The sequence below is a fragment of the Pholcus phalangioides genome, unplaced genomic scaffold, assembly GCF_987345545.1.
Source record: "Pholcus phalangioides strain wild (caught in Gottingen) unplaced genomic scaffold, Ppha-v1.0 ptg000024l_1, whole genome shotgun sequence".
Classification (NCBI taxonomy): Eukaryota; Metazoa; Arthropoda; class Arachnida; order Araneae; family Pholcidae; genus Pholcus; species Pholcus phalangioides.
The window spans coordinates 25,397,772-25,424,360 of NW_028301616.1; the positions used below are offsets into that span (position 1 = coordinate 25,397,772).

The following is a 26,589-nucleotide window of genomic DNA, read 5'->3' on the forward strand; positions in this document are numbered from 1 at the left end:
AGATTTTTGTTGTTTAACATTGTAAAATTTGCAACACATCGGTAGCCCGAGATAAAATAGCCCCACTAAAATTCAGCGAATTGAATCTGGGGCCCCAGTTTCTGGGGGTGCTTGATGAATCTCATTTGTTTTTTGTTGCTTTATCATTATTTTTATTAAAATTCGCTTCTTCAGTAAGCTGGTGCTTTCACACGTCTCTTTCCATAGCACGCTGATGAAGTGGGACGAAATAAACAAGATATGTTGTGAAGAGGAAAAGGGAGGGTTCTAGTACAATATAAAATTGATTTTCTGTGTGTGTTTTCTCTATTCAAATCCACAATTTTCGATCGGTCGCCATCAAATCTTGCATATATACCAAACAGGACCTGATTTATAGTCTAGTTCAAAAGTTTGCCAGAGCTGGGCAAATGCCCAAAATGGACGAACGTTTTTTTTGTTCCACTGCGTCTGCTAAAGAAGTGTGTTATCGTTTTTTTTAAATGTTCAAGTGTTAGATGTCACACACAAAATAAGACACGTAAAATTTTAAATAAAACCCCTGTTTATTATCTCCCGCGGTACATACGTGACGTTTGGTAAGAAAAGCGGATGTATACATAGTATGTCGGTAACAAGCTGCAGAGCTAGTTCTTTTTGAGAAAACATTTCGTTTTCCTCCGGTGGGCAACAACGTTAAGGTAAAGACGTAACCTGCAGTTTTTTGTCACTCACAGTTTTTGCGGTCGTTGATGACTGGCTGGAGGTCACACTGCTTTTTCTTGATTCTAACCTCAGTCCCAGACCCCATGGTTGCAGCTCGGCAGAACAGAATATGTTGTACATGATACCGGTGAAGAAATACACTGCAGAACTTATGGCGAACACCAGACCCCAGTTGTGTAGAGTTTGCTGTTTCGATACATGCAAGATGGAAAAAAAGGTGAATAAAAGTTTTATCGTTTATAAACTAAAAATATACTGTATTGAAATATCTGATCAAGAAAGTGATGGAGGAAGCAGTTTCAAGAGGAAACATCCCGATTAATTCAGCAATGTAGTAAAGATAAGGACATTAGATAAATAATTACCGTAAGTAATTATGGTAATAAATTTTTTTCTTGATACTCACTCCTTCATTGGTGATCTTTCCGACAACGTATGGTGCGAGAAAACCGGATAAGTTGGCGATACAATTTGTGATGCCCATCAGTGTACCTGTTGAATAACATAGGATATCTGAGATATACATCTAGGTTTGCCTTATATACTATAAATAGGTATAGTGATTTTCATAATAAAGTCGCGCCTTTTATATGTAAAAGTTGAATTAGCTCTTGCGGCCAATTCAAAGCTGTGCTGCAACCTTCACAATCGCATTTCCCCCTCCTTAATTCTTTCATCCTTTTCTATGAGCGTTATAATAAAAAAAAAATAGATGCAAGAGCCAGTGCCACCTATCCGTGAAAGTTTTAAACTTATTTTGTTTTATTTTTTTTAAATTGCAAAATGAATACAAATTCATGACATTTGTTTGGTAAAAAAAACGCAACAAATTGCTCAATTTTTATGGTAATGACTTTTGTTCACCCCTACATTTTTTTTAACAGTGCACAATGCAACGATGGTGCGCCACTTAGTGGCAAACAGAGAAAACACGCACGTATTACAGGGTGTCCAGAAGGGAAGCCAACTTCGAAACTGAAATCCTAAAAACGGTGAATAACAAAAAATTGTTTTTGCATGTTTGTCACACAGCCTGTGAGAGTTCAATCGATAGGCTTGACGAAATCGTGTACTTACAAATTTCAACGATAGATAGCGATACAGTCGTTTAACCTTCATTGGTCGTCGGACTCGGGTTGACGTGTCCACTGATAGCACAAACATTCATCATCATTGAAATTACCATCAAAACATTTTAAAATGCCCAACATCAATGGCAATCACATTTTGGTCATACTTTGGAATTCATTGACTGAAATGGTCACACATGCTTTAATGATTAAGGTTTATAATTTCTTATTTGGGATTTTGGTTCTAGAACGTTGCTTTCAAGTGTCCCCAAGAGGGAAAAAAATTACGGTTTCAAATCCCTTTGATCGCAAAGATTTTTCTAAAAAAATGTTTTTTAAATGCAGAGCTCATCTTGTGCATTTGAACCGAATCAACACAGTGTCATCTATCGATGAAATTTTCAACTGACTATTGCTATAAACAGTTTACAGGCAGTTTGAAAAATAAGCAACAGTGCTTTTTTTTTTTTCATAAACCGTTTTGAAGTTATTAAATTTCAAAATTGGGACACTTTTTTTCCCGGACACCCTTGCATGAAAGCAATGAGAAGTTTTCAATTGTGTGTGGTTACAATGAAAAGAAAAACCATGAACACAAATGAGAATCTCACCTGCGAAATCAGGGCTCATGTCAACGTGAGTGACGTTGAATCCAGAGTAAATGAATCCGTTGAGTCCCAAGGCCAAACAAAGAAGACCTATAATGAGAGCCGGTCGGCAGCCGACGAAAGCGACGCACAAGACGCAGATCCCTGGACCAAAGAAGGCTGCGGACAACACAATAGAAGTTCAAGATTATAAACGCTGTATTTACAGGTTGTCTCAAAATTGACGGAATATTAAAAAAATGTATAAAAAGAGAACGTAAAGCGACAGAAATAAAGTGTTTGCAGCTCTAAGTTCTCAAGAAGACAGTGAATTTTCAGTTGCACAGAATTGCAAAATTATTTACGTATTTTCGCATCAGATGACGCAGCAATGTGCAAAACTAAAATATACATTGGTTAATATTGTATTGTCAATCCACCATTGGCAGCAATAATGTTGTCTAGGGGTTTTTCACCTTCGGGTAGTCAACCAAATTTGGTTTGTCCGAGCTTTCAAGTTACAGCCAGAGGTTCTTAAGCTGTGTATCGTGACCGAAACTTGATTCGCAAGGGTTTCCGAGATAAGTCGTACAAATTCACTTGCAGCCAGTGGGGTTCTTAACCCGCTGGTCACGATAAAAACTTGATTCGTAACTTGATGAGGTAAGGGGTACAAATCCAAAGTCCTGTAATAAATGCACTTATTGCGTCACTCGTTTCACTAATTCAAAAAACAAACTGTTCCATGGGTCGCGAATTTGATCATGATGTTGGATTTGGGTCACGGCTACAAGAAGTCGAGAACCTCTTGCGTAGCCTTCGCAAAATTCGTCTGGAACAAAATTCGCAGAAATCCATGCAAACGTCTCATCCGGGATTTTAAAAATACAGGATTTTAGTTTCATAAACTGCAGCGTCACTGTTAACAGACTCGGTGATTAATTCTGAATTCAATTCAGGCCAGACACTTTTGTACGGGTTGCTGCGAATTCCGTTCTGATTATACACGTTGTTGCCACGAACGGTGGATATTGTGAAAATATAATATTTCTGCTTTTTTTCTATACACTAGCAGCGTCATCTGTTTCGTAGAGTTGCTACTAATTTCGAAATTCTGTCTGACTGTTCATCGCTTCCCGTTCATTATTTATTCATTTTTCAAATGGGCCCCATCAATTTTGGGACACCCCCTGTATATGAAATGTTCACAATTTTACACACACAAAAAAATCAACTGATACTTTTGATTTCGAACAACTTATGAAGTATAATATTTTTTACCGATCGAATTCATAATTTTCCGAATAGTCGTGATGGTCAGCCTATTGGACTGTCTCAACTTGTCGGCGATGTAACTCGCAAACCAAGCGAACACCGCGTGCAGAATGTACGGCAGAGACGACAAGGCTCCATTCTGTAATAATTTATTGTTGATACAATGACAATTATTATTTTTTAAATCAATAATATATCACCCAAAAAAATTATAAAAACAGCCAAATCACTGTCTCTATTGAGAGCCATAACATGAGCTTTAAACTTTATGATCAAGGCTTAAAAGTTTTGCGGTAAAAGGTAAAATTTGCGGTCAAGTTTTACCCATATTTTTTTCCATCCTGGCATTTGTTTTGTCCCTTTTGTCATCGAATATTGTGACAAATTTATTCGCCCAACGATGACAAATATCTTTTAATTCACTGCAGATTTGTAGTATCCCTTTTTATCCATTATTTGAAAAAGTCTCTCCACAGAGACCAGTCAGATCTTTAACACGATACTTACATAATATCGAAATTCACGCATTTTCCCATCTTCACTTCACAAATATGAAAGACGGCAACACCAACAAGAATACGAAACAATCAACTCTTTGACAACATTTATACGTTAGAGGCCATGGTGTCAAAATACACCATTCCCGCATATATCGGATTCGTTAGAAATTCAACAAAATGATGTGTAAGATTGATTGATTGAGGACCGCTCACGCCCAGAGCTGAGCTGTGTTGTGCAAGACAACTTCCTCTCTTCACCTCCTAGGAGGCTGGGTGGGATGTGTACGAGTTACATATACGATATTAAGTTATAGTAATATAGGTAGTATACCTTCATTCCCCGCTCATTCGAAATTTTTACATCAATTTCAATTACAATTAGCGAATTTTGCTGATTATTAGAGACACATCTTAAGGCAATGCCGTGCATTTCCTCGTGTTAACGATACTCGTATCGTTATTTGTGTGTGTGTGTGAGAGAGAGGGAGATATCCCCTAAATGTACGGAAAACTACCAAAAACGTTGCCAATCGTGAGCATGCCAATCATCGTCACCGAAATTACGTAGAAGTTGCACTGGAATGGAAATGAAGGGCTATTGCAAATCTTCAGTGAATTAGAATGCATTTCACAGAAAAAAAAATGTTGGATGTGGAATTATATATGTGAGTTGGATATTTATATATATAATTATCATAGCACATAATTCATAAATATAAAAATGATTTTTAGCCCCTATTTCTCTGTAAGGATTACGAATTCAAGTTTCGGCTGCTTTCAAAAAGCAAGGAATATCCACGCATTTTATAGAAAAAAGTTAATATATTCCTTCCCCCTCTAGATAAAATAGTCTCTCCAGTAAAAACTAGTTGAACCTCCCCCCCCAGCTGCCATCTCTCGTCGAACAGTAAGTCTCTCAACACTTCATTATAGAAACTTAATAATGATGAATATTGAATCAAGGTTGTTACTAGAACCAAATACAACGCCACAACAGGCAAATTGCCCAACGAGGTGGCTGACTTAAGAACATCATGGATCTCCGAGCCATTTTTTGGAGGCCCTACCTACTACTGCTACACCACACATGCACTCCGCGGAACCCCCAACGAATCGGTACATACGGGAATGTACGTGTAGTGAAACCTGACGAAGTTTTTTTTGTTTCTCTGTAATGCTTGTTATGTGTAGTGCTGCCATCTGCCACCAGTTTTTCTAACTATAAGTGAAGTGTTATGATTGAATGATTTACCGTTGTAGGACTGTTGCTCTCTGTGGCGAGACTTTTTAACGGGGAGATCGGTTCGCATTTGCGCCTTGAAGTTGGGAACCACAGAAAACCAACTTCAGCCGACCACCACTGTGGAGTTCGAACCCGGATTCTCGCATCGCGAGTCCGTCACTATAACCACTCGACCACCACAGCGGCAAATTGTAATTTTCTGGAGGTGGGTGGGTTTGAACGCATGTACCCTTAATTTTTCCCATCTCTAACTCCACATCTTACCAACCCACCACTACAGCACCGCAAACTAACCAATAGATGACAGTATATCTCTTCTTTTTTCGATGTGTAAGGGGCCATTCAAGTATTACGTAAGAAGATTTTCAGCAATTCTTTACCCCCCCCCCTTGTCAGCAAAACACAGACACCCCCCCCCCCGTCAACAAAATTCCGTCAGCAGCTTAGAATATTTCCAAAAAAGGGTGGTTGAGGACGTAAGCAACCTTCAAACCCCCCTTCCCCCCCACGATGCTGACGTAATACTTGAATGAGCCCTAAACAAAGTTTATAAACTGACCTGAAAAATCAAACATCCAGTTCAGTTCTTTTTTTCAAGACCCAAGAACACATCCGAAACAAAGGACCCTACAAATAAGCAGACGACAGGTAAGATCGTGAGAAGTGAATTTCCACACTATACTTTACAGTAGGTGCCGCCATCTAATTTCAAATTTAAAAGTGACTCGTGGTGATGAAGCATAATTAAAAAAAACTATATTGTTTATTCCTCTTAGTTCCTTATAAACAAAGCTTATAAACTGAACTGGAAATTTAAACAGAAAGTTCGGTTATTTTATTTGAGCATAAGGAGAAGTCGAAAACACAGAGCATCTTAAATGAGCAGACGACAGACAAGAAGTCAGTTCCCTACAAGCTAAGCTCACAAACAGAACTGAAAGTAGTTCGGTAATTTTTCCAGGACACAAGGAGACGTCCAAAACAAGGAACCTAGAGAGAAGCAGACGACAGAGACTCTGAGGCTTGATTTATATACTCTTAGTGCTGCCATCTAATCTTGAAATTTCAGGCAACTCATGCGATGATGAAAAAAAAGAGAGTTCTTATTTTTTCAGCATAAAGGTTTCTTATGTGGACAAAAATTTCGGTAACAAAATTCGTACATTTGCAATAATCGATTTTATGTAGAAAAAACAATTATTTCTTTAAACAAAAACATTCGGACAATATGGATGATCGAACAAATAGGTGAAAATACGGATTATGTGGTCTTCAGATAGGGTTACCTGATTCAAAACTGAAAAAGGAGGACGCCTGATGCGAACCTTAGGCAGTGCCGTCTTAACGCATGCCTCTCCCACCCCGGGCCTCAAGAGAAGAAGTTGGATTTTTCGAGAATGTTTCAGGTAGATCCTGAAAAAATCCCTTGGTTCGGGCCCCCCCCCCCCCATGATGCTCTTAAGACGATCCTATCTGTCAGCCCCACCCTTGTGTGGAGGGGTGGGGGTGTCATGGAATTCCAAAACTTGATTCCTTTACTTCTATTTTTTGTATTGGGCCGCGAAATTCTCCTGAGCCCGGACCTGTCTCTGATTTTTCAATTTAAATATCTCAGGGAATAATGTAGTTAAAAACATGTAATTTGTTTGTTGGGCTCAGAAGAGAAAGAGGAACAACTTTCAATTAGACCGGAAGTTAGAAGGGGAGAGGGATCGTATAAAAATTTAAATTTTTTTTTATTTTGTGTACACTGTATTTTGATCCTCAAAACTCGTAGAGGGGGATTTTTGGTCATATTTTGAGAATTTTGAAAATTATAACCATACCACTACGACGAACGGTTGATGAGATAAAAACTGCACCAACACTCCAAGGAGGAACCATTGAATCCTATAATGGCCATAATAATATCACCAATAGGCAGGGCAGCAACTAGTGGGGGGACGGGTCTGGTGCCCCGGGCGCAAATTTAACCATTATTTAACCTATCCTTCATCATTACGGGGGCATGCCTAAATGAGTAGTTTCCCCAGCTAACCAAGTATCCAGTTGCGGCCCTGCCGATAGGTATCTTATTTCTGATGAATCACACTTTATATTGGGTATTTTTTTTTTAGATACATTCTCAAGTTTGTAATTTACACCTGGTAGCATTTCTAGGACCAAGCATCGACCCTGCTTTTGGGAAGGAGTCTATGGGGGTCCACCCAGGGACGTAGCGTGCATTCTTGGGGCACCGGGACAGACTTCCTTGGGGGTCTTTTGGAAAATATTTATTATCATGCAAAATAGGTTTTTATATTTTTTGTAAGCTCCCTATTTCCTCGAGGCAGTACTCTACTCTGGTTGCCCCAGCCCTTTTACGGGCCAGGGTCCACCCGGGGGGGGGGGCTCTGAATAATAGGATTTGGCCCTCGGGAGCAGGCGGGTCTTGTGACCCGGACGTCGAATCAGAGGGGGTGGGCACCAAAATGCGTGCTTGCCCCGACTGAATAAGCATCTAGTTGCAGTCCTGCCTACTCTTGTGGGAAGGGCCGCAACTAGTGGGGAGGGGGGAAGCAAGCGGGTCCAGTGCCCTTGGTGCCGGACCAGAGAGGGCACTAATTTAAACGTTTTACCCTCCTTCAACATTACAAAGGCGGCCAAAATGTGATCTTGCTTGACAGACTAAGCATCGACCCTGTTGTGACCCTGCTTTTCGGAAGGAGCCTATGGGGGGTTCACCCAAGGACGTAGCGCGCCTTCTCAGGGTGTCTTGGGAAAGATTTATTATCATGCAAGGTATGTTTATATTATTTGTCGGCCCCCCCCCCTATTTCCTCGAGGCAGCCCCCAGCCCTTTTACGGGCCAGGGTCCACCCGGGGGGTGGGCCCAGAATAATAGGATTTGGTGAACTATTTTTCTTATTATTTATCTTGCAAATTATTAGGTGAGCATTTCTATCTAGAAGGGGTTGGGGACTCAGACATATTACTTTGTTCGGGTGCAAGGGCCGTCTTAAGAGTCCCATGGGCCCCCGGGCAAAAAATGATTTTTCTGAGGCCCTACCAGGCAAATTTACATGTATGCTCCTCGAAAATTGCAACCACATGTTATTTTTGTGAGGCCCCACTGGCCGTTCCCGGATGGGTCCATGCGTTAAGGCGGCACTGTTGACAGGATCCGGGACAATAACCATCTTTTTTTTCATGCTATAAATTCATTACAGAGGGGCCCGTGAAAATTAAAAATCTGGTTTGGGACCCGCCAAAGAACTTAGTATTACGTGATGATGACGTAACACTTGAATGGCCCCTAACTATTGAAATCTTACAGATGTTTCTAGTACACAATATAAACACTAGATGGCGATATGTCTACTTTGAACATAATAGTGAACATTGGATTCAGAGGGTTGTTATTTCAATACATCACCAACAGATGGCAGTAAACTGTGGGGGGGGGGTTTCCCCCCATTTTGGGGAATTAAGTAAACCGATAACGAGATAATAACTTTACCTTTTTAATGTCAAAATGCAGAACATTCGCCAGATAGGTGGGCATCTCTGTCAGTAGCGTATAGAAGCCCCAGTTGTGACCGAAATGAGTCAGAGCAAGGACCCACAACGGCACGGAAGTGAGTATGGACGTCCAAGGCACAGGTGGTGGCTAGAAATTGATAAAGGAAAACAATATCTCGTTTAATACACTTCTTAAAAGCATTTGGCATCTTCAGGATAGTAACAATAATGCTGGCGAAATAAATGCAATCACAAATTGGCGTCGATCTCAGGTCAATCGATTATTCATGATACGGGTTCATCGATGAGGGTCTCGCTAAAATGTATATAATTACATTGATCAACGAATATGCAATACATCTCGAGAAACGATCGTGAACAACAACTCACCTCTCGGTTTGGATCGTCCTGATTCTGTTGAATGTATAGGAGCTCAGATTTCGAGATTCTTGGGTGATCAGCTGGCCGTTCATATACAAGGAACGCCCAGAAAATGAACCATACGCATCCTATCATACCTATAAATATGATTCGTATCGAAACATACTGTAATTCTGGTAAATACAGGGTGTTACAAGCAGTGCCGTCTTAAGGCATGGGCCCACCCGGGCCTCAAGAGAAAAAGGGGCCTCACAAAAATGAGATCTGGTTGAGATTTCTGAGAATTTTCTCGGAAGGGCCTCAGAAAAATCACTTGGCCCGGGGGGCCATGATACTCTTAAGACGGCCCTGGTTACAAGGCAGTTTCAGGTTATTAATGAAAAATAATTCTGACAGCAGATTTGCGGGATAGCCTGGAATTCAGCTACTAAAGCTTTCATACCTTTAGTACGACATCATGCCGACAGATGGCTTCACGACACTAGTAAATATAGGTACGATGGTTGTACATAGGTTTCTGCAATCTCGCATCGTAGTCTGGGCTTCCTACTGGGACAGGTGTGGTTGCGCCGGGCCCCGCACTTACGATAATAGAAGTGACAAAAATATTTTAAAAAAATCGCCGAAAATTTAGCCATTTGTCACCCAAAATAACAGAAGGATCACAAAAAATCACAAAAATAGATGTTTGCTCAGGGCATAGGCGGAGATAGAATTGAAAGTCTGGGGGAATGATATGATGTCAATTTATATATATATGTGAATACATTAGATCACAGTCGGCTTTAAATTTGAGGCTGGGGGAGGGGCATTGCCCCCATGCCCCTCCCCCGTATCTCCGCCCATGGCGACTAAATGCATTTTTGTTTCAAGTTGTGGGCAAAAAGACCCAGAGCCCTCAATAAAATAGGAGGACCACAGACTTCTGAAAGCTTTCACCAATTCTGGAATTATTTTTTTTATCATTTCTGATCTTCGTTAATTCTGGAATTATCTATTTCATTAATGCCGAATTCTCATGAATTCTGTAATTATTTATGGGCATTTTGTTTGTTGTGGCCTTTGTATAAATCCGGCGAACAGGGTGACAGTTAGTAGAGACGGGGCAACTGAATTGTTCCCCCAGGAAATCCAAAATTTCAGCAGTTCGAATCAGGCCTTTTATCATGATGTATGGATCAGTATATCTGGGAGCATGCGTTCAAATCATTATGGCCCGACGCAAATACATTCAAAAGAAAACCTGCAGAAAGTTATGCAGCGTCATCTGCCGGTAATATTAAGTGCCGCAATAGAAATTCTTCCCAAATTTTTGTGTGTGTGGTCAGTATTACGAATTGTTGCAGAAACTACTTTTGCAAATTTTTAGCAGTTTCCTGATATTGCATTTTAAAAATCGTCAGTTCATGTCAATAAATTCTGTTCAAGTTTTGCAAACAAGTTTTTTTATCGATTGGATGCGACTTACGTCGTGTCATGGTTCATGGTACCTGAGACCTGTACAAAAGCCTGGTCTCGTTTTGAAACTCTCTGACACCACACAAGAAAAGCTTCCAATCGATATGCTGAAGGTCAAAAAGTCTCACCGAAAACATAGAATATCGCCGGCCACCCCCCAAGGATGTCAGCCTCTGCCAGGACCCCGGATACCGACATTGCCAGAACAGTTCCCACGGGGCTTCCGGTGAAGATCATCGTCGAAAGGCGACTTCTCTCCATCTTCGGTGACCATCGACCGATTAGAGAATTGACAGCAGGGAAGGTGACTCCCTTTATTGAAAATAATAGTTAATAATGAGCAAATGATAGTTGGAGACGCCACAAGAAATCACACATACATCCTGATTTATAGTCACTATCGATCGTTCAGAGAGACTGTAACTTACTTCTGCCAGACCCTCTGTGACCCTGACTAGGATCAGAGCCGTCACGCCGACATGAGCCGCTAGTGGCGTGAGTATAGTGAAGACGGATGTGACGAGGATTCCGATACCGAACAACCACCTCGCACCACACCGTTCGGCCATAACACCTCCAGGAATCTGAGTGACGACGTACCCGTAGAAGAACGAGCCTAGTATGATGGACTGGGTGGTGGGGTCCCAGTTGAAAACTCCTTCGTAGGTCTGGAACGAAAACAGCGAAAGAAAATTAGTGTCTTTATGTCGAGGGAAGAACTTGAGAAGGACGTGGGGAAAAAACAACCATTGACCATAAGTTATAGAATGGTAAAAATTTAGTTGTTGTATGCTAACAAGTCACTGAAAATTTGTATGCTTGTCTTGACTTCAACTACTTCTATTACTAATTAACCGTATATGCTTCTCGTAAACATTTCTTTGGGAATTTCAACCAATTGGTACACGCAGGAACGTGTTGTGTATTGCAAATGCGTGGCCCTAACATATTTATGTTGTCAGAATTATACTCTTGTTTTGTGTTATGCTGAGGTGCTGCAAAATCTGTCTTCCTTTTCTTGAAGTGGAAATGGCAAATGTCTGAATTTTCATGTTGGATTCGACTTACTGATAGGTGTGCAGCTCTCAATCCGATAACGACCATCATTCCAGATCACAACTCCTCTACCGAAAAAACATATAAGACTAAGGATGCCGCTGTGGTGGTCGAGTGGTTATAGTGACGGATTCGCGCTGCGAGGATCCGGGTTCGAACCCCACAGTGGTGGTCGGCTGAAGTTGGTTTTCTGTGGTTCCCAACTTCAAGGCGCAAATGCGAGCCGGTCTCCCCGTTAAAAAGTCTCGCCACAGAGAGCAACAGTCCTACAACGGTAAATCATTCAATCATAACACTTCACTCATAGTTAGAAAAAAAACTGGTGGCAGATGGCAGCACTACACATAACAAACATTACACAGAAACAAACTTTACGTCAGGTTGCACTACACGTACACGCACATTCCCGCATGTACGGGTTCGTTGGGGGGTTCCGTGGGGGGGTGCATTTGGGGTGTAGCAGTAGTAGGTAGGGCCTCCAAAAAATGGCTCGGGGATCCATGATGTTCTTAAGTCAGCCACCTCGTTGGGCAATTTGCCTGTTGTGGTATTGTATTTGTATTTGTATTAGGATAGTGATACAGCTCTTAATAAACCCAATCCTTACAGCTTAGAAGCAAAGTAATCTGTAAATTACCCTGGAGGGGTAGCAAAATCCAGTATTAGTACATCAATTCGAATTCGGTACCGCCTTTAACAAGGTATATTTTGGGCTGAATTGGCGAGGACCAGCGGACATCGAGCGGTCTATTTACAGACAGTTTTGTTCATAGGAAATTAAACAGATCCTATTTTAACTTGAAGTAGACGCTGGGAGGGGCAGCGGTGGGGGGAATCGAATCAGACATTGTGAGGAGGGGTATCAGCAGAATTGTAGCAAACATTAGGAGGAACAGCATAAGAATAGAAGTAATAATGAGAGGGAAAACAGCAGAATTGAAGTGGACATTAGGAAGGACAGCAGTATAATTAAAGTAGGCAATGAGAGGAAGGCAACAGAATTGAAGTAGACAATGAAAGGGAAAGCAGCAGAATTGACGTAGACATCAGAAAGGATAGCATCGTGATTGAAGTAGACAATAAGAAAGAAAGCATCGTAATTGAAGAAGACATTAGAAGGGACAACAGCTGACTTAAATCAGAAAACTCACAATAAAATGTCGCATAACTCTTTAAAATACGAAGTTTTGCGCGTAAATGGGCATTATATCGCGTCTTCGAGGAGGCATAGATAACTCGTTGTAATATGATAGTAGTCCCTCGCGGAAGATTTAACGATAACGTAAAAAAAATTCTAATCAATCACCTTTTCGTTGACATCAGCAGAATCGTTGAAAGCCATATCGGGCGATGGCGTCGCGACCTGCGGTAGGAGCTCCTGGCAGGCGATCAAGGAGTCGTCACCATCGCTGTGTAAGGCCGACTCGTTGACCATCGCAACCATCGCGACGCTGAGGTTGACCCTCATGGCGTAGACGTTGAAGAAACCGAAGAACCCTAGGAGGGCCAAAGCGTAACGGGCTGGAAGTCCTGGAATATACATGAAGAAATTACGTTCATATTTTTATACGCGTTTCCATTGTAATACATCAAATAGTCAATTTTTCTTATACACGGAAAAATACGTTTTTGAATCCTGACTGAAAAACGGCAACACTTCCGTTGAGTTGACGTAACGTAACGAAATAATTTAAAACCAGAGTTTGGACCACAAATTATGAATGCCTAATTATAATTTTTATTCAGGGTGTCCTGTAAGTGCAGAAAAACCGTTTTACCCGCATTTAACGCATTTCTTTCCCAAATTTTCTACGTTTTTCGAATATCTCTATGAATGTCTCTCTTGCACTTAGAAACATGGAATTTTTTTGTTGGCATTAAGAGAGACACAGGGCAACAACTTTTTAATTGGAAGTTAGAGCACAGGTGGACCGCGTATAAAAATTTAGATTTTTTTCATTTTGTTATACACTCTGAAAATACAGTGTAAAGGGCAATATTTGAACGCCGTTTGAGCATTTTTTAAACTGGAATCATACCTCTACGACGGACGGCTTATGAGACGAAGGCCTTGCTGGCACTTGCAGGACACACTGTATATTTAAACTAATACACGTGGGTATTGTCAACATTTCGGACATACAAGTGCTTTTATCACACAATAATCATGTTTTGAGTACCTACAGAAACCAAACGCAGTTGATGAAATTTAAATTGAAAATGAAACATGCTCATCTACTAACAAAGAACTCCATATCTTGAATGAAAGATCTCGCTGGATTCTGAAATTTATGTCTCCACTCCTGCCTACACCCTTATTATCAGAAGATGGTATACTCTCTGGATAGATAACGTGCTTGAATCCAGACGTGTGTTGAGTAGGCTAATTTTTTTAATCATTTTTTCCTATTTCGTCGCGAAAGACCCTGGACAACGCGTTTGTATCAATGGGTGTAGAACTAGCTCTTTGAAATCCTTGGCAAACACATTCGCCATCGTTTAGCGAAGTGTGCCGTCAGTATTATCGCTGTATCAATCTAATCGACATATCAGCTAATCACTGTTCCCTATCCTGCTTTTTTTTAATGATTACACGTCACTCGAAGTGATAAAACCAGTGTTTTATTCACAGATAGAAGACTCTTCCCCACCTAGGTGCCAAATGGAGGGGGGGGGGTGCATTTTTCCGTATAAATATAAATGGTATATCTATAAATAAGATCCAACGATAACACCACCATTCATATGTGTGGATCCCTCGTGTTTGCTTACGATTGTATTGGACTCTAAAGCCGGATTTTCCTAAGAGGATTTTTGTACCGCGTGAACCGAATAGGACCATTTCGCGTCAGCAGAAACGTGTAAGTTTATCACGCTACGCGTCTGGGAATTTTCCTAGCGTTGCGCATAATCTGTTCTGTCGTTGCATATTCACTTATTTTTGTCATTTCGCATATTAAAAAAAGGGTGACAGAAAGAAAGGTAAAGAAAACGCAACAAAAGTGAAGAGAACATCGGCGGAACGCGCGGCGCACGACGCATTTGACTCCTGAAGCAGTCGGCCAACCACGCCCGGGGAAAAGCGCTGGTGCGAGGCGTGTGGCGCTCTGTATGAAAACGGTCGTACCGCTTTTCCTATCGGTGAGTGGACGGCGGGTCGCGTTGGGCGATTCCCGTTGTTCGCGGCACAGAAAATCTGCTCCTAGGAAAACCCGACTTTACGTTCTACAACAGAAGCATCCAGGTTTAAAACTGAAGGCTGTGTCGACGACGGCTGTTCTTTCCTGTAAGTCATGGACATTGACGTTCGACTGTCCTTCGATTTCCTTTGCCAAGACAAGGTCAAAGATATTCAATTATTCTGTCTTGATATATGTGTAGTGTAGTTTATTTATAAGTCCCATGCTATTTTGAATTTGTGATGTAATCATATTTTTGATATGTTGTGGATAATACGCATCTGTAACTTGTATATAACTAGTTTTTGTAGGCCCCATTCATGGCCTGCCGGCGATGTGCGTCTGTGCACCCGCCCATGTACCCCCCGTATCTATGTATTTGATATGTCATTTTTTGTACAGTAAATGGGGGAAGTGCGGGAGGAGTCCTGCTGTGGGCGATTTGTTGTTTTATTTTCCACCGTGGCCCACGTCTCCCGAGACGAACCAGTTTATATCCCCTAGGGGGGGGGACAGAGAGGGGGGTCACGGTTGGTCTAGAGCAGTGAGTCCCTACGTGGGCGTTAACGCCCCCTGGGGGGGATGGAAGCTACGGGTATAACATAGGATTCTATGGGTTAAATTGCGTTGGGGGGCGATGGGAGAAAAAAAAATTCTGAAGAAGGGGGCGATGGGACAAAAAAGGTTGGGAAACTATGATCTACAGGCTGTTCTTTCTCATTTTTTTAATCGACTCTCCAATCAAGAATGTTCAATTGATTGGGTCGATGGTGAGATTATTCAAGTACTGGCTGCGGCACCTTTTCTGGAAACGATTATGTCACTCTATCATCAAAATAATCGGCGGTTCACTTCCATTTTTGATATTATGCCATCTTCGAGAAGAGATAATGACGGTTATTTTTTTCGGAGAGGATGAAAAGGCTTTTTCTCTAGTATTTTATCTGTTGACACGAAAAACAGCTGCAACGTATGCATTTTGTACTCTAGACATTACTCACGTCATCCGAAAAAAAAGTGTCCGTTTGCCATTTAGAATCACACGCACATACATTTCCTGATACGTAGAAGTACAAGGAAACGCATTCTTTACACATTTCTGGGTGAACCTATCGCGAATGAGGACACGATAACAACAGAACTGCTACGTGCATCGATACCCAAAAAAAATATATCATGCGAAACTAGATTGCGTTGGCAACAAACAATGGAGGGGGGGGGGGTGGAAAACCTGGATAAACTCATTACTCTTCATTGCAGGCCATATCAATTTAAGAATTCACATTATCCTGGTCTTCGAATAAGCATATAGACCTATTGCAAGCAGAGGAGCCGACATGAAGAAAATATTGGTGGGAGGGTGGGGAGAGATACTGAATGTTGCCAGTCGTCCCGTATATAAGGGACTCAAAACGCGTACTCAGGATTACGAAGGACGTTGTGCATTGTATATTCATTAATTGTTGGAGGAGTTCAGCCCCCCTCCTCCAACAAACTTTATTGGAGGGGGTGGGGATCAAATTACCTCAGCCCCCTAGATTCCGGCGTCTATGATTGCAAGAGGAAAAGAGTTCGATTCCCTTCGAAGCCAACAAACTTCGCTCTCCGAAGTTCGTCTCGGCATTATTATTCTAGAACAGTGTTCTTTAATCGCTGGTCTGCAGCCCGGTGCCGGTCAGTAGGAATCTCCTGCCGGTCCACAATCATTTCGCCAAATCTTTCACCAACAGGTTCGCCATACCAATGAAAATCTTGTGTACCATATAATATTGTTTAATATGTTTTTAAGTTTGTCGCAAAATTATTTTGTGTTAAACATAAAAACATAGTAAAAGGTCTTAAAGAGGACGTAAAGTCGCATACAAAATAAGTGTGCTATTAAACTTTCCAAATATACAGGGTGCATAGCAAACGGGGTATATGACATTTCACTGGCGAACCATTGATCATAGAGGCATTCTTCCAATTAGAAAAAGTTTCCAAATAACGCGCACTACTCTGATACGGCATTCACGCTGCAAGGGGTTGTATAGTTATTAAAATAAATAAAAAAACTTTTTATACATCCCCGTGTGCCCCAAAACCCAATTAGAAAGTTGTTGCCCTGTCTCTCCCGATGCCAGAAACCTCCCCCCCCCTTTTCTAAGTGCAATATTCACTGAGATATTCGAATTAGAAAAACGGAGGGAAATTCGAAAAAATCCTTTAAATACGGGTAAAATGGTTTTTCAGTATTTTCAACTGTTTTTTTCCCCCAACTCTCCTCCGTTTTCGATTATCTCAGCTAATAATGCGCTTGGAAACATGAAATGTTTTTCTGTTGGCATCAGAAGAGACAGGGCAACAACGTTTCATAACTGCACAACCCCTTGAAACATAAATGACATGATATCATTCTGAGCACTACACGTTATTTGGAAACTATTTTTAACTGGAAGTATACTTTTAGGATCACCCTGTATCACCTTCTTTGTAATTCTAACTATAGAAAGAAAAACAAAATCGGGTTACAAACTTCAACGTAGAAAGAGAAATGCAAACAAAACATTTCAACCCTTAATTGCGTGATTTTTCTTTTTTAGAGACAAGGTTACAGATTTACATTTCTTTTTCAATCGAGGAGTTTTACTGCCATCTATGAAAGGTTTTCGAGCGAAATGAAAAAAATAGGAACAATGAATGTCTCAAACATGAAATTGCTAATTGTCAACGGAAAAGAAACATTAAAAGCAGATGTCATCAACTGGCAACTGTATGCAATGTAGGATTAAAGCAAATAGTTTTGTCTTTACTCAACAGGTGACAGCAGGCGTCCCAAATCAACCCACTCTGTATGTTTCTCGCATGATAAAATATAACTTAGAAGAGGGGCTAGAAAGTTTTCTTGCATTTATTTTTATTTTTCCGCCGTGTCGGCAATTATTTCTCTCGTTTATGCAAAACGGTCCGTGAAATTTCTCACTTATTCTCACCGTCCGCAAGTGGTACCACCGTTCGAATCCTCTTGTATAGGCCCTCAGGGCCAACAATATTGTATAAATAAATAAATAAAAGGTTGAAAAGTTGAAGAACAAAAACTCATCTAGAAAATCTCTTTCCTCGATATGTATAATGGGATGACACACAAAAAATATTCTCTTTGAGTTGTAGAACTATTATATTGAAAATCCAGAATTAATGAAAATCTTGCATTATTTACATACGGAATTATCGAAAATTCTCAATTAACTAAGAATTAAACAGTGTTCGATGATTTTGGTCCCCTTTGTTCATTCGCGCCCTTGTTGACCCACTCATTAAGATGCCGCTGCACAAGAATATGGATAAATATTTCTGTAATTGCGATACTCGAGTGACGAAGAGATCAGAGATCAATCGAAATGTCTCGAGGCCGGCAGCGGTCCACGGACCAGAAGCGATTGAAGGACACTGATCTATAGGCAACATTAGTATCCACGTGTGAAGAAGGCCTTACTTTTGACGTGCTATTGTCCAAAACACATTTCAAATATTGATGAAATAAGACTATTGTCATATCAGTGTATATCAACAATACGAAAGAAACATATCAAGATTACAAATAACATTGTTGAAGAGAATTTAATATATAGAAGAAAGTCATTGCTGAGACTTTTATCAAACAGGTTACTAGAAAATTTTTAGAAAAGCACTCGACAATACTTTCTATTCAAGAATATGGTTTTCATATGGCCCTAGCCTCGTGGGCCCCTGGTTGAACAATCATATTTTATGAATTTTTCATAAGTTTATTAGAAAATGGCAAATGAAATAATTTGTCTCTGGGGCAATGCATTAGGTTTTTGACTGTTGAATGTGCATGCAATCTATATATATAAAGTTAATTTTCTGTTTGTATATGTATGTGTGCGCACGTGTGTGTGTGTATGTTCTCTACACAAATTTACAATTTTAGATCTATCATTGCCAAATTTTGCAAATATATCAAACGTGACCCGACTTGAACGATAGTCCTTCAGAGCTGAGAATATGCCCGAAATGGGCAAAAAAATGTCGGGCAACAATGGTTCCTGGGCCTCAACAATGACTTTCGGAATATTTACTTTGTTTATCATGGTTCCCTAAAAATACGTTTTAGACATGCATATGCCTTTGTGATGGTTGGTGACTCCTTTAATACTGCCAGTATTATGTACAATAAATAGTTGATAAGGTTTTCGTGGCCATCATTTGATGAAAATTGTTTGGGTTCGAAGACCGTCGTCCGTTTGAGAACCTCAACACTAGTGGTTGGCATCATCAGGAGAATTGATAAAACTGGATCAAAAGTCCCACATCAAAAGTACACTTTTGATCCAGTTTCTCCTGATGATGCCAAACCACTAGTGTAGGAGAAACGTTGAGAACGAACTCAAACGGACGACGGTCTTCGAACCCGAACAAACAATTTTCATCATTATGTGCAATAGCTTATTCTTTTATAATGGTTTGTCGCGTTTACAATCGTCCCAGTAATTGAAGAAAACCCGGGCAGCACCGGGTATTACAGCTAGTTATTTATAAACTTCTAAATATGACTTGAATATAATTTTTGATGTCACATATTCTTGACACGACAATGCAATAAGACAATAATGAAAACGAAAAAAAAAAAAATCATGTTACCGAATCTCGAACAGCACGCGTTTTCATCCACCATGTTTCAAGTGTAGCAAAAGACGTATTACAGGGATCGTTCGGATCATTATCTTTTCACTATTTAAGTTAGTGCTTTATGGTAACAATAAAATAATGTCACGGGAACGTATTAGAATAAGCTATTTTTACTACCTTTTTTTTGTCTTATCATTGTCTTACATTTCCTCTCATTATTACTTACGTAATCGTCATTTTTATTTTCACATTTACGACCGATTTCTTTTCCATACAGTATAGTATGGACTTTGCACGTTTGTTTTATAAATAGCAATAAAATGTTTTTATTGCGTTTGTGTCGTACTGAAAGATGATAAATTATCTTAATGCATTTTTGTCCTGTAACAAAAATATTGAATTTGAATTAATTCAAAATTAGACACGGTAAATTGGATATTCATTCATTATAAGGAATATAAATGTTATCATAAAAATTTGCGTTTAATATAAACTGGAAAAGTTGTAAATAAAGGCATCAAATTTCATGTAAAAAAATTCATGTTGTAAAAAAATAATTAAAGAAAATTTTTTAATTTGCTTAGGAAGTCTCGAAAATGTCTTGAATGTGGTTAATTCAAAAAAGTTCTTAACGTGTTAAAAAAGGCACGAAACTGAAAAGTCCGAAACGATTTGACAATCGTGGAAAACAAAAAATTTGAAAAAAATTTCCAATTCTTGAAAAAGAAAATGCGTTAAACTATGAAGCATCTGGATTTCCGAAAACAATCACCAAATCGAAAAAGTTGCCAAAACATGAAAAAGAAAAGATTACAATTATTGAAAAATAAGAAATAGGCTACATCAAATTGAAAATAGACCAAATACCCGAAGAATATGGAAAAAAGGTGGAAAGATGGAATATATTAGGAAAAAAGGTGCAAAAGTATGAAAAGGTTCTGAATTCTTGAAAAAAACAAAAGTCCCCAAACTGAAAATGTTTTCAATTTCTGAATAAGAAACCAAGATAAAAAAAAATTTCTTAGCGTGTAAATACAAATTTTAAAATACAAGAAGAAGAGAAAAAAATGCTCGAAGTCCTGAAAAAGAAGTCACCAAATGAATAATTTCGCAAATTTCAGAAGAAAAAAAAAGACACCAAACGGATTCCTGAAAAGTGCCAAGTTGCAAAGGTTCCGAATTCTTCAAGCGGATGAAATTTCTAATCTATTAGAAGAAAGTAAAAAGAAAAACCAATTTTTTTTAAAATGATTCAAATTAAAATGCGTCAAATGTAAGAAAATTTCAAAGTTTGTTGAACACTCAAGCCATTAGTCCCATATTTTGGAGTAACAAATTTAAAACTAAGAACTAAGCGCGTGCTCGGATATCAGTTGCTTGCACCGAGTAAAATAGCAGAACAGTCCGGAGAAAGACCTGTGTTGGAGATATTCAGTACTGCGGCGTTACGCCACTGAGGTAGAGGTTCAGTAGCTTTTCATGACTTGAGCACATGTCCCTCCAGCTGGCGGCAGTAGCCATGATTAAGGTGATCACGTACGGCCAAACGACGGAAAGATGTGCCTGAATGAACGCCAGAACTTTGCCACTGGACATATCCCGTTGCCGAGATTTCTTCCAGAAAAAACTTCGTGGCAGAGTCCGGAACATTTCATTCATACAGATGTGCCACGAGGTCCATCTGGAACTTCAACAAGATTCAATGGGCTACTATATCAAGTATGATTTTTACATATTCGTCAGTGATAATGATTGAAAATTTATTAAGGTTATGAATGACGGACTTATCCATGAAACTGGTTTACTTATACCCCCCCCCCTTCCCAAATAAACCACCGGTGGCGGTTTTGGCATTTTTTTAAGTAACAGATCGAAATAAATCAATAGATATGTGTGTTTCATAAAAATTTGGACAGAAACGATTAACTATAAAAGATCGATTTTCGGTACTCACTGGAGCAGCAGCCGTTTTTTCTCGCATCCGGTAAAATCGGAGTGTTCTCATCGACATCGTAGACGGCCATCGATACGATCCAGTCGATAGAAAGTTCATCGAACAATAAATTTCAAATCCTCTTTCCCGAAATCGAATTACGATAGAATGTTTCGTAATATTCCAAATGCGTGGTCAGTGGCAGGAAGGGTTTATTTCGGACACTCCCCTTCACATTTGCTCTCTCAATAGAAAATATACACAAATAAACAAATCTCACTCGAACACACACACACAACGGAATTTCCAAACAAACAAATAACGGCTACGATAAATGGTAGCATAAAAAACTGATCGGAACGTGTGGAAGCCACAGCATAGATAATGGCTGTGATGATAATGGCTTCGACGCCTGTAATGAGCCGGGATGCTTTTTTCCTCCACCATCAGCGGCAAAGAAACCTTTTTTTTGTCGTCGTTGTTGTTGCAAAAAACACCGCCAATGACTAAAAACCCGATTCCTTATATATGTACATCGCCAAAAAAATAAATAAATTCCTTTTATTGACGTCGACTTTGGATCTGGGGTGGAAAACGAATAGCGATAAAATCCCACCGAAACAGCGCCAAAGTCCCGGCAAACGTGAACCTTAAGCTTGGGCGAAAATTGTTCCAGAAGGAAATTAAAACAGACTGTGGACCACCAATATTTTTGTCAATAACGGAAGAAAGGACCTTCCCCCCTTGGCAAAAGGTTGGTTGACTTTGAGATTGTTCTAGTTGGAAAAATGGCGGGTTTTCCTTCCAGGGTGAGTGAGGGATAGCGAGATGGAGAAGAAAGCGGAAAGATAAATCTCTGTCAAGATCATTGATCCCCTCCTCCTCCCTTTTTCTGTTTTCCGTGTCGATTACTTTCTTGTACAGATCTGATAAAATCTGCCACAGAATGTATATTCAGATACGTCAGTATTGTACAGTCGGTATATTACATTGAAAGTATTCACGTGTGCTCCATATATTCCCCCGAAGATTGGATATCCTCTTGCGTGCATTGAATTCTTGATCGGCAGTATTTCGCAAAGTCTCCGCTTTCTTGACTTCCATGCCCTCAGAGTGGAGAGCCGCTTGTCTGAACGATCATTCACCAGCGCGTTCTATGCCTTAGCCATCACTTACTAGCGGCTCTTTTGTTGGTCCTAGTGATCATTTGCTAGCAGATTCTTTGCTTCAGCCATCTTTTACTTTACTTGCAGCTACTCTGCGCGATTGCATCACTGTCATTCACCTGCAGCTTCTTTGCTTTTACCATTATATCCCGGCAATTTCTTTTCCCTATCCTTAATTTATCTGACTTTAGCCGTCATTTACCTGCAGTTCTTTGCTTTAAATTGGTGGCAGATGGAAGCACACAACAAGCATTACACACAAAAAAAACAACATGTGTTAGGTTCACTACACGGACACACACACTCCAACAAGTACCTAGTTTTTTAGAAGTTATGCAGAGGAATATGGACGAGGTGCATGCGTGGTTCAGTAGTAGTAGTATTGGTTTTCTGTGGTTCCCAACTTCAAGGCGTGAATGCGAGCCGATCTCCCCTTTAAAAAGTCTCGCCACAGAGAGCAACAGACCTACAAACAGTACAAATGTAATTCAATCATAACACATCATTCACTTCAATTCTGAGATATAGATGGCGGCACTGAAAAATCAAACACAACACTACATACGCACTCTGGCTGTTAGGTGCAGATACAGTTACACTTCCGGCACAACTCACTAGGTAGTAAATCACCCATAGATGATGATAGACTGGAGTTGTGCTCGGTTTGTAAGAAAGAAAGCAGTAGTTCTTTGCTTCAGTGATCATTTACTAGCAGTTTATTTACCTTAGCCATCATTTTTACCGGCAGTTTGCCTTAGCCATCATTTACTAGCAACTTCTTTTCCTTAGTCATCGTTTCCTTGCATCTTATTTGGCTTAGCCATCATTTACTTTCAGTTTTTTGCCTTTAGCCATCATTTACTTGCAGCATTTTTTTGTCATGACCATCATTTATTTGCAGATGATTTGCCTTAGCCATCATTTACCCACTTAAATTTGCGTTAGCCATTATTTAGTTGCAGTTTTTTCTCCATAGCTTTCAGCTTCTTTGCCTAATTGCAGCTTCTGGCCCTCTTGAAGTTGGTTTTCTGTGTGTGGTTCTTCAACTTAAAGGCGTAGATGCGAGCCGATCTCCCACTTAAAAGGTTTCTCGACAGACAGAAATCGAGCCTTAAAAAACTCACGCATAATATAACAGGCAAAATTTCCCATTGTATCATGCTGCCAATTTTTTTGCTTCCGAATTCGAAAGCAACATTTCTTATAAACACATAATTGACATTCCTCAGAGATACAGAACACATACATGGCACATTCCAACGATCACCAATAGTTAGCAGTTCATCAGAGGAATATTTACGAGGTGTATGTGTAGTTTGGTAGTGGCTTTTTTTGCCTTAGCTATAACTCACCCTCGCTTGTGCCTCACAAGGAAAGGGTCCTAAGGTGTTATCCTCAAAAAATTATGAAAACATGTAAGTATACTGACCTCACTCAAAAACAAATGAAAACAAAAAAATTAGCGGCGGAATGCAATTATTAAAGTTGCAAAAAAATTATTAGAAATGATAACAGTGGGCTACTCATCGCCTCTCTGTGTATTTTTCTTCTCCTTTCTTTTTCTGTGCCGTATCTGATCATGCACTGTCTGAATGACGCAACTTTAGGGTTGCGGGACTTTTAAATTCATTTATGACTTCCACTGGCTTTCGAAACATTAATATTTACGTTATTTTTTGAGTGACCCGTAATAATTACGCCAGGTTTTTTGCATTTTTGGGCGTATTTAAATGAGTGGAATCAGTGGTAATTTTTTTCAAAGCATTTTGAAGACGTCAGGTTTTGCCCCTTTTCTCGTCAGCCATCGTTTACCCACAGCGCTTCCTTGCATATTCCTAGCCATTATTTACGAGAGGTTTCGTTGTCACATAAGTCGGCTTATTTTTAGTTTTATTCACCAGTCGCTTATTTTCAGGAACTCCCCAGAGAAATGGTTACGAAGTGTATGTATGGCTTTGTAGTTGACCTAGTCATCATTTACCTGCAGTTCACTCGCCATAACGGTCATTCAGCAGCTGCTCCTTCGCGCGTTTCAACCATCATTTACTAGAGCCTCACTTGCCCTAGCCATCGTTTTTCAGTGGCTTCTTTCTTCTAATGATTATTCAGTTCTTTTATTCATCATTTCGATCATTGGATCATTTTTGAAGTATCGCGGTCATTTTCTATTGCACACGAGGGTTAATTAGACTGGGACCTACAATTTATTGCCGATTCCGAACGGCAGGCTTGTTTTTTTTATACTCATGGAGTGGTTGGTGCGCTAACCCCTCGATGGGGGCTTCCCTGCGGTAAAAATTTTTTCTGCGGTCAAGTCGCCGTTTCTGTTGTACTCCTGTGTCAGGAAAGTTTTCTAACAACTACGAACTCGCTGTTTTCCGGGTATCGAACTCGCGACACCTCTAAACATCCTTTGGTACTTTAGGCGAGTATCTTATCAAACTGGGCTACCGCTCCCGTTTATTTATTGGGTGCAGTTTCAGATCACTTGAGCAGCCCGCGACAGATTTCCAGATCTCTCAAGTGTCCCCCGGCACATTTACAGATGGTTTGTTACCCACGGTGCTATTTTATAGCACTTAAATGTCCCGCGACACGTTTTCAATCCATTAAAGTGTGACCCGAGATCTCTCAAGTGTCCCCCGGCACATTTACAAATCATTTGTTACCCAGGGTGCTATTTTGCTATTTTAGAGCACTTAAATGGCCCGCGACACGTTTTCAATCCAATGAAGTGTGGCCCGTGACATGTCATATCATCCTTGCGGTAAATGGTTGAATTGGTTTTACGTTTCATTTACCCGCCAAATGAGGTATTTCATCGTTAATTTGGGATAATAAGCAACCCTGATTGGTTCAGTAATAGTGTCTCAGATCAATAGTGCGTTATCTCACGTTTCTCACGTGAATTGCCCGGGCATTCCCAAGCACATGACAATGTTTCCAATACGAATGTTTTATTTTCCTCATATCTACAATATTATATACACTATATTTACATGCCAAAGAGAAGTGATATACATATATATGTACAATGAAAAGTGTTTCATTTAACAAGTACTAGCTCTTTGCCTCCAGAGCGATGACGACTGGTGTCTGTTTGTCGGAAGCGTCCTTGTCATTTGTAGCCACTTGCCCCGCGAGTCCCCAGGGTTGCAAGTCAGCCGTCGCAAACACCGCGTAGATTACGCACGCCAAACAGTAGATGGCTACCGTGATGTAAAACACCTTGTTCCAGTTCTCGACTGTGTTCTGGAAAACATATAATACGCACATCAGAAAGATTTACATTTTTAAATCAAAGACGTTTATGTATAGCAAGGGTCCCTAGGGGGCATGGGCAGGTAGCACCTACTTCTGAAGGGAGGGGGAGGGCACATTGTAGTTACTAACCTCAAAAAAAAAAATCCGTATTTAAAATTGAGAAACACCTTTTCCGGGACAGGTTTTTGGTGACCTTGTATAGTTGATGTACTAACGATATATCTGAGAAACTGGTATCTTTGTTAATATTTCAGGGTAATAGAGGGGGGAAAAGTGTGTGCCAACGTGGTTCCGAATCACTGGGATTTAGTAACAATTTTTTTTCAAAAATGTTCGGAAATAGGCAAAAAAGGCATTTTGCCTGAACTTCCGGGCTCTACAAATGACGATACGGGCCACACTTGCATCAGACGATCTAAAATATATGGCATCTAACAATAATAGATATACGTTTCTAGAGTGGCCGTATTTCATCCATAAAAGGGTAGCAAATTACTGGTAAATACCGACCATCATCAAACGAAGCTGATATATAAAAAGATATTGACAAAATCACCAATGGGTTTGAAATAAACCGTGTTAATGGCCTCACATCCTACCGCAAGGGCCCCACGTCTGAAATCTTCAGTGGACCCTCCA

General features: G+C 40.1%; 2 protein-coding genes across 3 annotated transcripts in view; both read right to left on the minus strand.

Annotated features, from left to right (window-relative positions):
* Positions 1-532: 532 nt before the first annotated feature.
* On the minus strand, positions 533-22,205 carry LOC149069084 (putative inorganic phosphate cotransporter). 2 transcript variants are annotated; one of them, XM_089251122.1, is made up of 10 exons: positions 21,542-22,205; positions 13,083-13,306; positions 11,149-11,388; positions 10,849-11,032; positions 9,272-9,399; positions 8,880-9,029; positions 3,644-3,776; positions 2,387-2,542; positions 1,112-1,197; positions 533-891 (listed from the first exon to the last, which is right to left on the minus strand). In XM_089251122.1, exons 1-10 carry the CDS (start codon positions 21,609-21,611, stop codon positions 676-678), a joined length of 1,587 nt encoding a protein of 528 aa, XP_089107248.1. In that variant the 5' UTR covers positions 21,612-22,205; the 3' UTR covers positions 533-675. The 2 variants fall into 2 exon arrangements, with proteins under 2 accessions (XP_089107248.1, XP_089107249.1); XM_089251123.1 differs by lacking the exon at positions 21,542-22,205 and adding an exon at positions 19,600-19,658.
* A 3,452-nt stretch (positions 22,206-25,657) lies between these two features.
* The window catches only part of LOC149069085 (uncharacterized), a 49,858-nt gene continuing 48,926 nt past the window's right edge, over positions 25,658-26,589 (minus strand). The window contains exon 20 of the mRNA XM_089250344.1: positions 25,658-25,938. Coding sequence (XP_089106470.1) covers positions 25,747-25,938 — 192 coding nt within the window. The 3' untranslated portion in view covers positions 25,658-25,746. The remainder of the gene's footprint in view (positions 25,939-26,589) is intronic.

What these genes read in the sequence shown, in the direction of transcription:
- LOC149069084 (XM_089251122.1), bottom strand. Translation starts at nt 21,611, where the DNA reads ATGGCCGTCTACGATGTCGATGAGAACACTCCGATTTTACCGGATGCG. An exon ending in AAAAAACGGCTGCTGCTCCA is followed by an intron (nt 13,307 to 21,541) that starts GTGAGTACCGAA and finishes TGTATATTCCAG; the next exon opens with GACTTCCAGCCCGTTACGCT. An exon ending in GAAAATTATGAATTCGATCG is followed by an intron (nt 2,543 to 3,643) that starts GTAAAAAATATT and finishes TGTTGTCCGCAG; the next exon opens with CCTTCTTTGGTCCAGGGATC.